The following is a 15,623-nucleotide window of genomic DNA, read 5'->3' as shown; positions in this document are numbered from 1 at the left end:
AAACTCCCAGAGAGTGACAAATAGCACGTATTTATTCTCTCAGTATTCGTATAGAAAAGTGCATTATATCAGACTCTGCTTTAGATTTAACTGTGGGAGAAAAGAGAGATGCTGTGACTTCTTGATTCCTGTTCCTGTGTGTGTGGTATAAAGATGGTTAAACTGTATGAGAAATTTGTTTCATGAGTCATAGATAAGCATGCTTACAGTAATCTGCTACATGTAAAGTTTTCTTACTCTTACAATAGAGTGTTACTTTGAGATGTTAATACTATTCAGTTTCTCTATTAAATACATAATACATTATTAGACTTAGAGCAAAGCTGTAATCTGTATGTAAAAGCTCTATGACGCTGATCAAATTAGTTGATGCAATGAATAAGAAATTTCAGAGAAGCTGAAATTTCTGAGGCTGAGGCCACTTCTGCCTTGATGTTCCAGATGCCCAGTGGTGTCCCGCTGATCACCTCTGCCTGCTTGCATCTGAACAGACTGTCAGAGCCAGTGTTAGATTTGGGGGAAACAATGTGTTCTTGCAGGCTGAGCAGAGTCCTTGCCCTGGATCATGGGCACCTTAGATCCATAAATACCAGTTAATGATTATGGCTATGATGTGCTGATGTGATCTCTTGCTTTTACATGAATATACAGGCTGTTTGCTGTTAATTTCTGGTAATATCCATGTGAGTTTTTGTTGCTTATAAAATGAAGTGCCTCTGGGATGACTGAGCATCTTCTTGCACTGCCCTTTGGAGAGTGCTCATGTCGTGCAGTTGGCATATGCCACATCCCCATGTCCATCCTCATCAGCGCATGTTGTGGCATTGGCCTTTACTGCTGTTTCCAGAGGTTTTGTTGTAGCTAACATGTTGAGTTTGGAATTAATTCACCAAATGTATTAGGTAAGATAATAATCATATTTTATTAGCTTGGTGCATTTAGCCCTAAGGGCTTTCAAAAAGCATTTTTGTCAATTTGGTGTAGCAGTTTAAACAACACTGTGTTATTAAACAGTGCTGTTTGCAGAACTGAATTCCATAAACTGTTTTTGCTGTGAAATAGTGAGCAGCATCTTTTGCCTCCTGTGACTAGGAAGACATTTTTTCTGAAAGTACTTTGGGAAGTAGATGCTAATATAGGATGTTTTGACTTTTCTATGAGGAAAGCTTGTGTTCAGAGGTGAAAGCACCTGCAGCAGGGCATACCTTTACACCCTTAGCTAAATTTTCTGTATAACCTAACATTTACTGTGATTTCAAGGAAAGCAAAATCCAGCACACAGCATGCTTTCTCGGTCTTTTTTTTTTTCCTAAAAGACTTCTGCTGAAGAAGATTACATTTCATGGCTTTCTGATTTAGCATATTATTGGGGAGAAAAAAAGAAAATTAAATCAATTTTGTTACTGGCTGTGCCTTCTCTGATTCATCTCATTCTGCAACCTGGCTTTATCTGCTTTCAATAAACACTCCTTTGGAATTGCTACTCACCCATGTAGCAGTAATGGGGATTATGCAATAACTGGCTTCTGATGGCTCTTTCCAGCCTGATCTAGATTTTCCCATGGAAAGCATCTGTAATTGTAAATGCATGTATCACTGTCTGCTTTTTCTTATATTAATAATTAAAATGCAAGTGTAGAAAAGTGCATCTTGCTTGAGAATGACTTGCTAGGTGGCATTTTAGCAGAGAAGCAGAAGAAACATGTACGTATTTTTTTCTCCTTGTAGGACAGAAATATTAAATTTCCTAATACATACAGTGACCAAGGAAGAGTCTCAGTGCAGTCTGTATAAAACAGGGCAACCTAAAAATATCAGTTATTTCCCATCTAAGGAAATAGAAGGAAATAAAAGAGTGACATGAAGTGGTGAAATTGTGTCTGGGATGAATTCACCAGCACATTCCTTTTTTTACAGCCTGACATGTTTCATGGTAACTTTAGCTGACTTGCCGGCATATTCAGTTCAACACTTCCTGGCAAGCTGGTTATTGCATAACTCCGGATCCTTTTGTCATAGGAGTTAAGTTTGCATTTCAAAGCTGAGAGAGTGAGATGATTTAGAAGCCATTTGCTTGCAAGATGCAAGAAAATGACTTACTTTCTTAAATCTTGGTTTCCGTGCAGAGTTAGCTTAATCTGAAGGTTTTCAGTCATGGCTTATTCATGAGTAAGTAGCTAAGTTTTAAGAACATAGTTGTGTATTTTCTTGAAAGGATATTGTACGGTAAAATACACGTTCTACTTTTAAAACCATATTAAAGTTGCTGGAAAATGAGGGTGGCTGCCTAACGGCATTTTAGGTGTCCAGCCACCATAGAACATTGCTAAAGCAGAACTCAGAACAAAATGAGGGGTTTCAGTGTAATAGTCTTCTCTTAACTTTGACTTGAATTCACTGTGCTCATCAACTCTGGCACTGTTTTGTGGCCACTGCGTATAATACCAGAAATCATGGGATCTGTGAAATCTGCAAGCAAAACCAGCATTTTAGCAACGAAAGTGTACTTTTACATCTGCAATGTACTTTTTTTGATAATAGCCAGGTATATACATATGTATTGAGTGTCCATTGTTATATAACTGAATATTTGCTTGCTTTTTAAATTTTAATTACACAAAGGCATTTAGGGTAAAATCCTAGTTCCTTGAAGTTGATAAAAGTGGATGGGACGGAAATGTGTTCCACGTGCCTTGCTCAAGATTCTTTCAAAGCCATGTTGCTAAATCTTTCTTATGATATATTATACTTCTTATAATTTCTTTTAATTAATGTTACCTAACTTAGCACTATTTTTATTTCTTTTAAGTCATGTGAAATTGCGAACTGTATTGAAACAAGTAACTGCAAAGTCTTTAGCTACTGATAGATGATTATTGTAATTTGCTGCTGCTGATTGCAAAACAAAAAGTTTTGGGTGACAGAAATGTTGCTTTAGTAGATATGATTGTAATTTTGTAACCTGTGAGAGAGGTTCAGGACATCTTTCTATTCTCTACTGTACTGCTGCTGTGAAAGTCTTTTTATCATTGCCTAGCAAGACGTGAAGCTTTTCCCACCAATTTTAGGTCACTTAGGTTCCTAGAATATAAAAAACGCTTTCATCTTAGTGCTGCAATGCAGCAGTACTTGAAGTTTTAAAGTCAAGTCTTTGATTATTGTTAATGAATAGTCAGGGCACCAGGTGGCTCTCACCCAGGAAGCTGCATGGAGAGCTTTAAGATGATTGTAAAGGATGCTGGTACCCAGCACCACAGACCTGTGCACTGCCGTGCGATGGGAAGCATGAATCCTGTGACCTTAACACTGAGGCAAAGTGATTTGCAAGCCTTTGTTTAAACGGTGCTAAAATGATCAAGGGAATGATGAAGAGCCTCAAAGAAATATTGGCCCTTGCCCATAATTTATATTTTCAGATGCTAAAACTAGTTGTTAAGCAAATGCAAGGTATCTATTTTAAGATACTGCATGTCAATATCTGACTACAGATGGCTCCATGAATCATAGTTGGAAGAAGGAAAATGTTAGACACTAAGATATTGTTGCTAAGAGATTTTTGTACACAGTATGCTAACATGTGCTGGCAAATTTGGGAACAGTAGCAGCAACATGCTTTTGGAGAAAAAAAATTCGGTGGTGAAGAAACTGTCTTCAAAGGACTATTTAAAGGATAGTAACATTATTGTGCTTTGTTGTATCAAGAACTGATGAAGATGAAATTGTCTTTCAAGCAGATAATACACAGAAAACATCCAAAAGGTAAAGCTAATCCTGCTATCCAATGAAATAGAAAGCAGGGACTAGAAGAAAAAAGAAAAAAAATATACTGTACTTCGGGTTTTAAATTAAGTAAATTTCAAGAAAATTAAAGATATTGCTGATATTTTGCCATCTACTGGACAACAGTTATATTAATATACAATGTTAATTCCTTTCTAAATCAAAAATAGTGGGCTTGTTTTACATTCTGTAATTATATCAGTTAAGATTTATTTTCTGTCCAGGACAAAAGCGTGTGAAAATGCTAAGTATAGTTTTTTACTTGTATTCTGTAATAACACCATAGAGCAATTTTAGTAAAACTTCCAGTATTCTATTGACCTGGCAGAGATGTAGGATATTTCTGCACTTAATATAGTCTTTACTGACTGCTATGTGAAGAGAAGAAAATTAAGTTTTACTTCTTCGCTTCTTCTGTGGATATATTTTACACCATTTTTCAGTGTTTTGCTGAAATTTGAAAACAAATTATATCTGAAAGAAAATTTCAAATTCCAGTATTCTTTTAGTACTCTTTCTCTCTTTGAATAAAACTTTTCACAATTCTTATGTGTTTTTTTTTAAATATCTTTATATATAATATAAAATTCTCATGGTAAAATATGCTTCTGACATATTTCTAATTGTGTGTATTATATCTGAACTTCAAAGCTGTTTACTTTTTATTAAAAGTTTTGGAGTGTAAATGTAAAGATGTATCTCCGTGAGGTGAATACATATATCTTCTTGAGGTTGTGTTTCATGTCGTCCATCTTAAGTGTAGTCAGGAGCGCTATTAGGAAAGAACGTGGAATAGTGATATTAATAGCATATAGAACTAGTGTTTAGTTGTGTTGTATGATGAGGTGAACTAAAAAGCTTCATTTAATTTTATTTTGCCTCATAGCCTCAAATTTAAGAGTCAACTGTAATCAATACAACTATAAAATATGGGATGGTGCTTTGCCCTTTGAGCTTGGAAGGTAAAACATTGAATTCATGATTATTCAGCATATCTATTTTAGATTATATAGTTATTGCAACTGCATAGAATTTTCCAGCTGGTTCAGAAAATAGAGTTTTTCCTATATTTATTGAATTCTTAATGTCTTCTCTACTTGAAAATAGCTAAAGCTGTTATATTTTGCAAAGATATTATAAAATAATATATTTCTAAAGGACAATGATTTCTAGATATGTCTTTGTATTTATTGAATAAATTAACATGTCTTAATTTTAAAAGCTCTCTTAAACTGGGCAAGAAACCAATAATGCTTGATAAGTACATTTTTCTCCCACACCTATGGGTAAGAAATTCAGAATGCAGATTGCTTCATGCTTTTCCAAGCCAAACTCCATCTGTACCACTGAGGATAGTTTTAAAATCTACATGCTGCTCATATATGAGAGCAACTAATGCATATCAATTTAAGATTTCTTTCCAAGTCCACAGTGTGCCATATGGTTTTTGTCACTATTTATCAGGAATATAACCTCACTGTGCTATGTGCAGCACGGGCATACATGAGAGCAAGGGTTTCCCACTTAAGAACCTGAATTTAAGATTCTAACATTGTTGTGGATGAATAATGAAATGGTGCACAGTGACAGCCTTCAAAGTGGCTTTAAACTCTGAAAAGCCTTTACCTCTTCATTTCATTAGGGATAGCTTGTCTGTCAGGAGGACGTGATAGAAATATGTTGAACTACATTTCCTTTTCAGTGCCCAACAGTAAGCAACATTTTAACTTCATATTGAATTGTAGTGAAATTGTATATAATGTGAAATGTGTCCAAAGATTGTGATTATAATGCAATGGTTTAGAGATCACTATGCCATTGGATTTTTTAATTTTATATTTCAAGTACTTTCAGTGAGTTGTTGGTATGCTTTTTTTGTCCAGAAATTTGTTCATTAAAAATGGTAACATTTTGATTATATTTAATATGAAGAGAATAAGTCACAATTAAGAGACATGCAAGAGCTCCTCAAGCAGTCTCTTTGTTAAAAAGGTGATCCTAACATTCCTTCAAAAGTATTTGGGATAATTTCTCACCAGTCTCTGCTGTGAATCCTATTACTTTGTCCTTAGTGGTATAATGAATTATAATTTTGTCTATTAAGTCTATGATTTGAGTGGAAGGCAATTTCTGGAGAACCTTATTGCTGGATTGTATCATCTTCTCCTTCCAGTTCCACCAGGCGATAGGAAAATGCAGTGTACGTAGACCCCAGAGTAGCTTTTATGTTGCATTTATTTCTCTTCCTTGCCTGAGTAAAGACTAAGACTGAGTAAAGTCTCTTTTTGTTCTGAGATGGAGATATCTCCTTTAATGTACAGTGCCATACCTGAGCTCATTGCTATTTCAAGCTTTCTTGAAAGACTATCATTTAGTGCGCACTGCAGGATAGCAGAGACAATGCAAGGGTGAAACATCAGCTCTGAAAGAAAGAATAATGAAATGTGCTTTCATCAGGGAAGTGAAATTGTCTGGAAAAGTAGGGGAGAAAAGCAGGTGGGGAGTGCTAGCTGTTTTATCATGAACTGCTTATTGTTCATTGCAACTACAAATGAGCAGCACAAAAAGCTTCCTCCACTCTCCATTTAGGCAGAGCATTTTAAAGCTTTGTCTCACCTGGTCTAAGATTTAAGCATGTGGGGAAAGAAGTGCAGCAGCCTTGACTGAGAGTGAAACATAAATGAAATGTGAGATGCTCTTTCCATTTCCATGTAGAAACTCTTGTCAAAGTTCATTGGCTGGACATTAATAGGGGACAACTTGAGTTTCTCTTTTTTTAAAAATTTGTTTCTTATTGTGGGGAATAATTTGTTTCTAAGAGTAATAATGTAATACAGCTGTTGTGCTTGCCTTTCAGGAACTAACCTATAAAGCTCTAAAATTGTATTTGCTAACAGGCTACAAAGATCTTACTCTAATTTAATGTAATCTCTACCTGTGATACATTTCAGGAGCAGAAAAAAACAATTGTGAAAGGTTAGTGACAAGTAAAGTGTACATATAATTTCCAATTTCCCAAAAGGAACAAAGCACTGCATGAAATAAAATCCAAAAAACCTAAATGCTTTAGGGTAAGTAATTGATATATTGACAGCTGCAGTTTCCATGCTGAAAAGAGAGCCTTTTGCAAGACAGTACTTGCTAGAGTCTGAAAGCCTTTATGAATCTCTCTCATGCTGAAACCTGTACCTGGACATCTATCAGGCTCCAATATATATACAAAGTAGACTTATTTGCCTTCATTTAAACTGAATTTTTTGGGGGAACAAGCTTCAGGAAAGCAAAACTAAACCAGATGCTTCAGATCTTTGATTTCTGGACTAACTTCTGAAAGCCAACCTAAAAACTGCCTGTATCTAGAAGGATCTTTTATTGCTGTAAGTAACAGAAAACCAGAAGATGAAAATAATGCTGTGCCAGGGGAAAGAAGCACCCTGCCTCCCAGTTAGATTTTTATTCTCACATTGTATGTCTGGACCAGTAATCACAGGATGTCCTGTCCTCTGCCTGCTCTCCACCACACCATAAAACATCACAACCATTTCATTCATACTTCTGCTTCACTGAGCTGCCGCTCAGTTTACCACTGGATTGCCTGTTGTGATACAGAGTAAGCCACTGTCACTGGTTTGGCTTGAAAAGAAACATCTGTCTGTAAAACAGTACGTGAGATGGTATGTGAGTACCGTAACAAGCTTTGCTTCTTCCAAGACAAAGCAAATATTGGTATAAACACATTGCTACTAGGCATGCTCTGCATTGCACACCCCGACAACAACAACCAGTGCTTGACTGCCCTGCCAAGTAGGTCACCAATTCCATGACTTGAGTGCAGTGCAGCTTTGACACATATCAGTGACTCCATTAACATTTTGTTACGATGACATTATGAAGAAAGGGCATCATGGAAGTAGATGATGATTCTGCCGTTCTATCTACATGGGTCTACTTTATTATATTTTGTATGAATTACCTCCTACAGGCCTTCTGGCTTAGCTTTACTTCCTGGTCATTTCCCTGTTATAAGGGTGTGTATTTATTCAAATTAACTCTGTATGTTCTCAAATGTAATTAGAAAATAGTTGGGCGTCCATATCAATGTCCTTACTGAAGTAAGTTAGACATGGGAGGGAGCTGATAAACAATTAACTTTGGTTACTATTGGTCATATAAGATCGCCTCTAATAGTGATATGAAAATCAAGAGAATTGCTATCTGTGTTGTGTTACGTGTGAGTGACCCCAACCAAATGTCCGTGCAGCAGATAAAACCTCGTACTTTGGGTGAGAAAGCACTGTACTTGAACTGCTTAGTTATGCTTTTCAGCTGGACATTCATTGTCACTGTGCTGGGATGCTGCAGGAGCAGTCTTCCTGATTCTGGAGCCAATGCATAGTAAATATGGCCTTTAAAAATAGAGTAAAAGATTTACAGATTTGAGTGGAAATCATAGATTAATGACTTTTTGAGAAGATAACCAGACTTTATCAAGTTTTACAGAATAATTTCACAAAGGACATGAACCTGAAATATCTTAAGACTGCTTTACTTGCTGTTTTTTAAAGAGCTGCAATTTTTGAAGCTTCAGCATAATAGAATCTGTAGCTAGCCTCTAGCTGTAAAGTGCTAGCTCAAGCCCTTCGTGGCAATATTTCATGTCTGGAAACATGCATGTGATGCATTTTGATGACTGGAATCCAATTCCTACTGGAATTGGGAGAGACTTTCACTATACTTCTGCTGTTTGTGCTGGTTTTTTTTTTTTTTTTTTTTTTAATTACTGCCAACAAGAGTTTTAGCCCAAAAAAGACAAAGAAATTTTTCATTCATACAGTGACCTGTCAAGTAGAAATCTGACTGTGTAATATCCCTGCAAGAGAAGTATGGATATTTAACAACATGTAAGTTATGAAATCACTCTGTTATGTTTAGTAAAGTACGTGAATATATACCTCTTTCTAAAATACAATGAAATTTAGTACAATTATAGAACTTCAATGAATTTCCACTGAAGTTTTCATGTTACTCAAAGGAAAAGTTGGACCGCTTCATTTTGTATTAAATTTGTACAATGGTTGGAGCCCATTGTTCTGATCATATGAAGACCGTTCACTTGTCCTAATGCATTCACACTAATAGTTTTGTCTGATCACACTGGTACTTTGGTTCAAGAAGAATTTTGGTGGAAAAGAGGCTACTGTGCTTCATTTGCAACTGCAAAATCTGAATGAATATAATTTTATATATTTCAGATTTCTCTCTGACTCCACTTTCTCCCACACTCTTTACCCATCAAATTCAAGTGAAGCACATTGACATTATGCCAAGAAATATTTGTACTTTTTTACTTGCTTTCTTTAGATCTTACCATACTTGCCTTCATTTTTGCTGTTGGAATTTTACATAATGTTTCTGCTGATTTGAAGCGAATTGAATTAAAAGAGTCGATACCTTGAGCTTGCTGAATCTAGTGCTTGATTCAGAAACAATTCTCTGTCAAGCTGTCTCTCAGCTATCTTTTTTTCAAGTAATAAAATGTATTTGTCACTTGAACAACATGTTTTACTTGAGTTTTAAAATCTTTTTTGTATCAAACATTCTTTTATTTGAGTAACATGGTGGCTGTCTAGCAAGCTGCCTATCACTGCTGAATTCCCTGCTTGAATTTTATATTCCAGTTTGTGGTAATGCTGATGAAAGGTATTAGTGCTCTCATAATACTCCCTGATGTATATACAAATGTTGTTTTTATGTGGCAGGCTGCAGAATAAGAGGTTAAACAGGCAGGATTTGCATAGCTTCTCTGTTACTTTTATAGTGCCATTGACCAGATTGAATGATACGTTGCACTTTAAAACTAGCCACTGAGGGCCAGATTTGGATACATTATCAATGCTGAGAAGAAAGGTGGTTTTTTTTTTTTTTTCATGACTAGTTCCTGGAATACAGGTGTTCTGACTAATGGTTAAAATATTAATAATGTTCAGATGAATAATTGTCTCTATTGATGATGAGGTGGCAGTGCTCCACCATATCCATCTAGCTGTTTGAACTCACTGATCTTTGCAGGCAATAGAGCATGCAAATATCTTATGTGTCTGTGTTAATTGCAGTCTAAATGAAGTGGGATTGATTAGAACCAGCATTATTGATTAATAACAATACATTCTGCTCACAAGAATCAAGTATTAAATCTAAAACAACTGAGAAGTGCCCAGAGCAAAATATTTCCTTCTGTTTAACATTGTAATGAAAAATTACATGATTGTTACTGGTAAGTATGGTGCTAATCTATGTGCATCAATTACTTAAAAGACAAGAATTATTACACTGCACTTGTGATGCTCATAGCTGTCTACTGGAGATTATTTTAAAGCACAAGTAAATACCTCTTGAGTACAACTGCTAGGAGCTGAGGTAAATGTGGAACAGAGCTTCTGCTATCACAAAGACACTTGAAATGAGAAACAAACTTAATTACTGTATTTAGCCCTTACGTTGGACAGAATTTTATAATGAAATAAGAAAAAAATTGCCAAGGAAAAAACATCTGAAAAGCAATAAAAAAGAAAAAGGAGGGAGGGGACTTGGATTTAGGATGTAATACTATGTTCTGTTGCTTGTTTTAAGCTCTTCTTGATAATCTGAAAAAGTCATTCTGATATTATATTATACTTAAAACATGGTGATTTCTTTGGAGGCATGGTTATAATTTCCTAGCCTGTAAATTTTACAACCTGAACTAGATCAGCCTGTCTCTCCTTAAACCAACTGCTGCTTGCTTAAGACTGTGAGATAAGCCCGAGATTATTTCAGTGTATTTGAAAACATTTTTTTTTTTTTTTTTTTAAGATCTGGGTTATTCTGCAGGGATTTCCAGAAATATTTTGTGAGTGATAAGTTGTGGCATGAGGACTAATTCAATGAGAGTCTTAGGTGTAAATGCCTTAAAGTGAGCTCACCAGGAGGACTGTAGAGCAGAGAACGCGATAATCTGTCAATTATTCCCATCTAGCTTTATTTAGGAGTTTTGTAATGAGTTCTCTTTTCCAAGACAGTTCACCCATTCCTGCTGCGAATACTCATCACAGGACTGGGCATTAATGAGACTTGTTCCAATGTTCTAGTAGGATATATAGTAAGCCCAAGGCCTACACAAGATTCATGAATGGCAGAAAGAGATATAGTGTATGAAATTAGGCATGCTGAATGAAAAGCAAAGAAATTTATGTAATTATTTTATTTTGAAATGAAGTAGATGTCCGAAATGTGGCTTATGATTTAAGCCTGCTCTGAGTTCAACCATTTAAAACAGATTTGAAAACTCTTACCTACTTAATAGTCGAGATTTTCTAACTGTATCCTGTCATGAATGTATAAAGCCTTCATTTTCGAGGGCTTCCATATCATTTTGTGTCTGTTAATAGTAAATAGAACTTACTCTTTAAGAAAATTTTCTGCAGTAAGAGAAGTATAACCTTAGACTTGTTACATTAAAAAATGTTACTTGTTCCTCATACACCACCCTAAGAATATGTCATTCTTTTCATTACTCTTCATGTCTGATATTAGTTGAATGGTTCAGACCAGCTGACAATTTTTCTTGGCCTTCAACTCAGATTTTTCCCCTGATTTTAAATTATTCTTATGATTGACAGTAGCGCTGTATCCAAGGGAGTCCTTAAGTAAGATTTTTATTTTTTTTTTCCCGCCTGCATTAAGGTTGAATATTTGGACAAATTCTTTCTCAGAAAGAGTGGTAAGACACTGGAACAGGCTGCCTAGGGAAATGGTAGAGTCACCGTCACTGGAAGTGTTCAAGATATGTGTAGATGTGGCACTTAGTTACGTGGTTTAGTAGGTATGGTGGTGATGGGTTGACAGCTGGACTAGATGATCTTAGTGGTCTTTTCCAACCTTAATGATTCTATGTTTCACTCTGTATATGCAGAAGCTTTTATGAGAAATGTGAGCTCAGTGTATCACTTTTACCAGCATTAAGAAGGATACAGTGGCCATGGGAGGAAAGAAAGCTTCAAAATAAGTGAAGGAAAGGGAGTTGATGGAGATTCACAGTAAAAACAGGAGAGGAAGAAGAGAGGAAATAGCAATAGCATAAGCAAATCTTTCTTCCTATCTTGTGGGGATATTTCTCTTATTAAGATCATTTTAGATGAGGACTTGGAATAGTCTGTCATGCATCCATGTTTTACAGTCAGGAAAGAAATTAAAAAGATAATAATAATAATAATTTTTTGTACCAGAAGTGTAGTTTAATAAATACTTTAAATTATTTACATATGCATAAACTATTGAAGCTTCTCTTTTGTAGTCATTTTTGCTGTCTTAGTGATAGCTGACTTATTGTAGTTTTGGGTACTTCTTTCTTGGTTATCCCACGTACACTGCAGTTGCAGCTTCTGATTCAATGTTCAGGTAAGGAACAAAGAGGATTGATAAAAGGAAAATAATGTCTTAGTATATCTCTCAGAACCTATGATTATATGATTCTCCAGTCATTGGAGAGTGCTGGGGATGCTGCTTTTGACTGCCACAACGTGAACAGCTCCACAGGTCTTACAGCAGTCGCCTGAGAGACAGCAACCTTATTTAATGGGCAACTGGGAGACTTGCTCTGCTTTTTCATATAGGTTGTAATATCATTTCATAATGCTGCTTCCACAACGCATTGTGTGCAACAATTGAAGAATGGAAGTAGAGATGTCCATGAAATAAACAATTACACAATTTTACAAAATGAGATGTGTGATGTTTATTAGTAGTATAACTTGCATGTTTTTCTAATAATGAATTATGACAAGATATTAATTTTAACTATTTTACAATCCTTCAGGTGGCTATAATAGCAGGAAATTTTGAGCTTGCTGAATATATCAAGAATCACAGGGAAGCTGATATTGGTAAGCAAAATATTTTAAAACACTGAAAATAAGCTATTCATGTTTGAACCAAGATTTTACAAAAATGTTAAATATGATTTAATGTTAGATATGCCTATGAGGTACCCTGGTGATGGTGTTTCAGGGAGAATTTAAAAGTAACTTTCCCTTACATAATGCAGGTAGGGAAAAAAAGAAGATGAAATGTTTTCAAAATATGCTCAGAAAAAGAAAACTTGATAGGTAATGCAACAGTTGCGGATGTTTTGAGTATGAATGAGCCAGTTTCTAATGGATTAAATACACATGCTTATGCCCAGCTAAATTGCTAGCAATTTTGAACTTTAGCATCAGGCTGAAGCAGTTCTCATGTGGGTATAATTGGTCAGACGAAAATAAAGATGCTTTCCTGTATACGTACATGGCAAAAACTGTCTATCCATATCCATAGAAACTTTTCCTTTCATGGAGGTTGGTGTGTGAGACTGCATGAAGCCTACAGCAGTTCCAAATGACAGGCACTAAGGGCCTCAAGATAAACCTTCAGGATTTTTAAAGATCTTTTCACATAGTGAGTTCTGCCATTAAAATAATTTAAATAAAGTGATTCCTTATACAGATTAATTAAAATTCTTTAAGTGAAACCAATTAAAGCCCCACAGAAAAATTGTTGCACTAAGAAAGGCATTTGTTCTGAAGTAGAAGAGTCTGTATAGTTGTCTGCACTAATTTAACTCCATGATGCGTGTCTACGACTTGTTAGTATTATTCACGTGGAATACTGAGCCAACGCAAACACAGTTCAGGTCTGAGAAAGTATTGCTCTACATTAAGGTCTCTCTTCCCTTTCCCTTTCCAGTTGCACATGCTCTGTAGGGACATATTTGAAAATTCATCATATGAAATTTAGTATCACTGTGATACTTTTAATTCTTTGTAGTATGCGCTGAGATAACTCAGGAAATTTTGTAGAAGTTTTGCATAAGTGTCTTGTTTCTGCAGTTCATTGCAAGCTTGGAAGGCTTTTACTAGACAAGTAGGATAGCTCTGTTCCATATATCTTTTTCCTTCTGTCTTTATAAATAGTTTGATGTAAAAAAATTGACGTAATAATGAACCAGCTATTCCTAATGCAGTGGACATCTTGTTTATATTTACATATGATTAATGGTTTTAGAACTTTGTGAAGATCTTGAAATGAATGGAAATGATTGGCTAGATTCAAATGGTCCCATTTGTTTCTGCTGTGCTAGTTCTTGGTACTTTGACTTGCCTATACACGCAGTGCAGAACAAGTGCTGCAGATGTGCACAATATTATGTTTTATGTTTTCCTAAGTGTTTTTTTCTCTTAACTATTTTTAAGTACACTGAAAGAAAAAAATCTAATGAAGGAATTACTTAAAGTTTTGCCTATGTTCCAGTTTCAATATGAGAGATTGTAAAATTTAAGTAATGCTTACGTTGCTCTTATTGGCAGTAGACTTTACGATGGTTTGCATGAAACCATATTGACCTTGATGTCGTTATTTTTCTGTCTTCAGTTCTGTGCTATTTTCCTTCCTTCTGATCAGTGCCATTTCTGAGTTACTATATAAGAGAGATTGTAGTATAGTTAAATATTAGATGGATGAAATTCAGTTCAGAAAAAGTCACATGCCTCATGCATTAGCAGAGCTTAATGTTCATGACTAAACTTTCTTTGTGATTTCTATTAAGAAGAAAAAAAGCTTCTATGAGAAGCTTCTCCTGATTTTTCCTGTGCCTTCACTTTCCTAATGAAAAATGGAAATATTGGTGCTTTTGTCACTCACTTTTTTTCAATTCATTTATTGATGGTGTATAACTATTTAATTTAGTAGGTTTGTCCTAAAGAGCAAGCACTAGTTCATGCTGTTTCTCTCTACTAATTTGATTTAGCCAGATATTGTCCCTTAAGATTTATTACCTGAAAACAAACAAACAAAAATAAAATAAAAGAAACACCGGTAAACATCAAAATGTCTAATGTTTTTTAATTTAAAAATAAATAAAGGAATCAAAGAACAATGTCCTGAGCAGAAAAGCTGACAGCTATTGTGATGATGAATATGCAGAATCATGTAAGCATTTAAACTTCAACAGCTTGACTTCTACTAATCTTATTTGCCTTTATTCTTTATTTATTCCTGTAGTTTTGGATCTATTCTAACATAATTCCTTTCATTAATGCACCTTCTCTGAGCACAGAAGCAACAAAGTGGGAACTAATAGCAAAGATCTAGAGAACTGTCTTCAAGAAGAAAAGACAATGTATAATATTAAGTATCTTGAGAAACTTTTCATCTTTCATCCCTGAGTGTTTTGGATTAGTTATTGAACTCCAATATTGAACCAGTTCATTAAACCTTGCTGTTATTATTTTTGGCCCATTTAACAGTCAACAAGTTACAGCTTTGGGAAATTCTTTGGAATATATGCAACTTTGGGTGGGTCTCTGCCTGTGGCAGTTTTAGCTGGTAGATGATGAGGTGTTCAATCATTTAACAGTGAACTTGCCAGCAATGTTCGTGGTTATTCACGACAATGCTCATTCACAGGAGAGTTAGTGATGCATCAGGGAAGAAACTGTGCATTGCTCTTGGAAGATTTTTGATCTAATATTTTATTTTAACTTTTTGTGATCTTCATTCAATATTTTTCTACATAGTTACTTTATAAATGGAAACCTAATATGTGCCTAAGTAATAGCAATGGTAATAATATTTTTTTCAGAAAAATCTACATACTTTCCTAGGTATGTCATCTTAAGTGTGGGAAAATTTTAATTGATGAACATGATTGGAGGCTGGACCTAACTTTGCAGCTTCAAGAGCAGTGTTTTAGTCTGGCAATAGAAAAGAGTTTTTACATTTCTCAAGCTAATGCATCAAATATGAAAAATATTTTATTGAAATCTCTAATC

The 15,623-nt window shown here is 35.1% G+C and overlaps 1 protein-coding gene across 4 annotated transcripts in view; it reads left to right on the top strand.

Annotated features, from left to right (window-relative positions):
- Positions 1-15,623, top strand: part of SHANK2 (SH3 and multiple ankyrin repeat domains 2) — a 344,905-nt gene that overhangs the window by 68,781 nt on the left and 260,501 nt on the right. For all 4 annotated transcript variants that reach the window (XM_085224519.1, XM_085224521.1, XM_085224520.1 and 1 more), the window contains one exon: positions 12,635-12,701. In XM_085224519.1, coding sequence (XP_085080645.1) covers positions 12,635-12,701 — 67 coding nt within the window. The remainder of the gene's footprint in view (positions 1-12,634; positions 12,702-15,623) is intronic.

The sequence above is a fragment of the Meleagris gallopavo genome, chromosome 5 (genome assembly GCF_905368555.1).
Source record: "Meleagris gallopavo chromosome 5, MGAL_WU_HG_1.1, whole genome shotgun sequence".
Taxonomy (NCBI): domain Eukaryota; kingdom Metazoa; phylum Chordata; class Aves; order Galliformes; family Phasianidae; genus Meleagris; species Meleagris gallopavo.
This window is presented reverse-complemented; position numbering and strand designations above follow the sequence as displayed.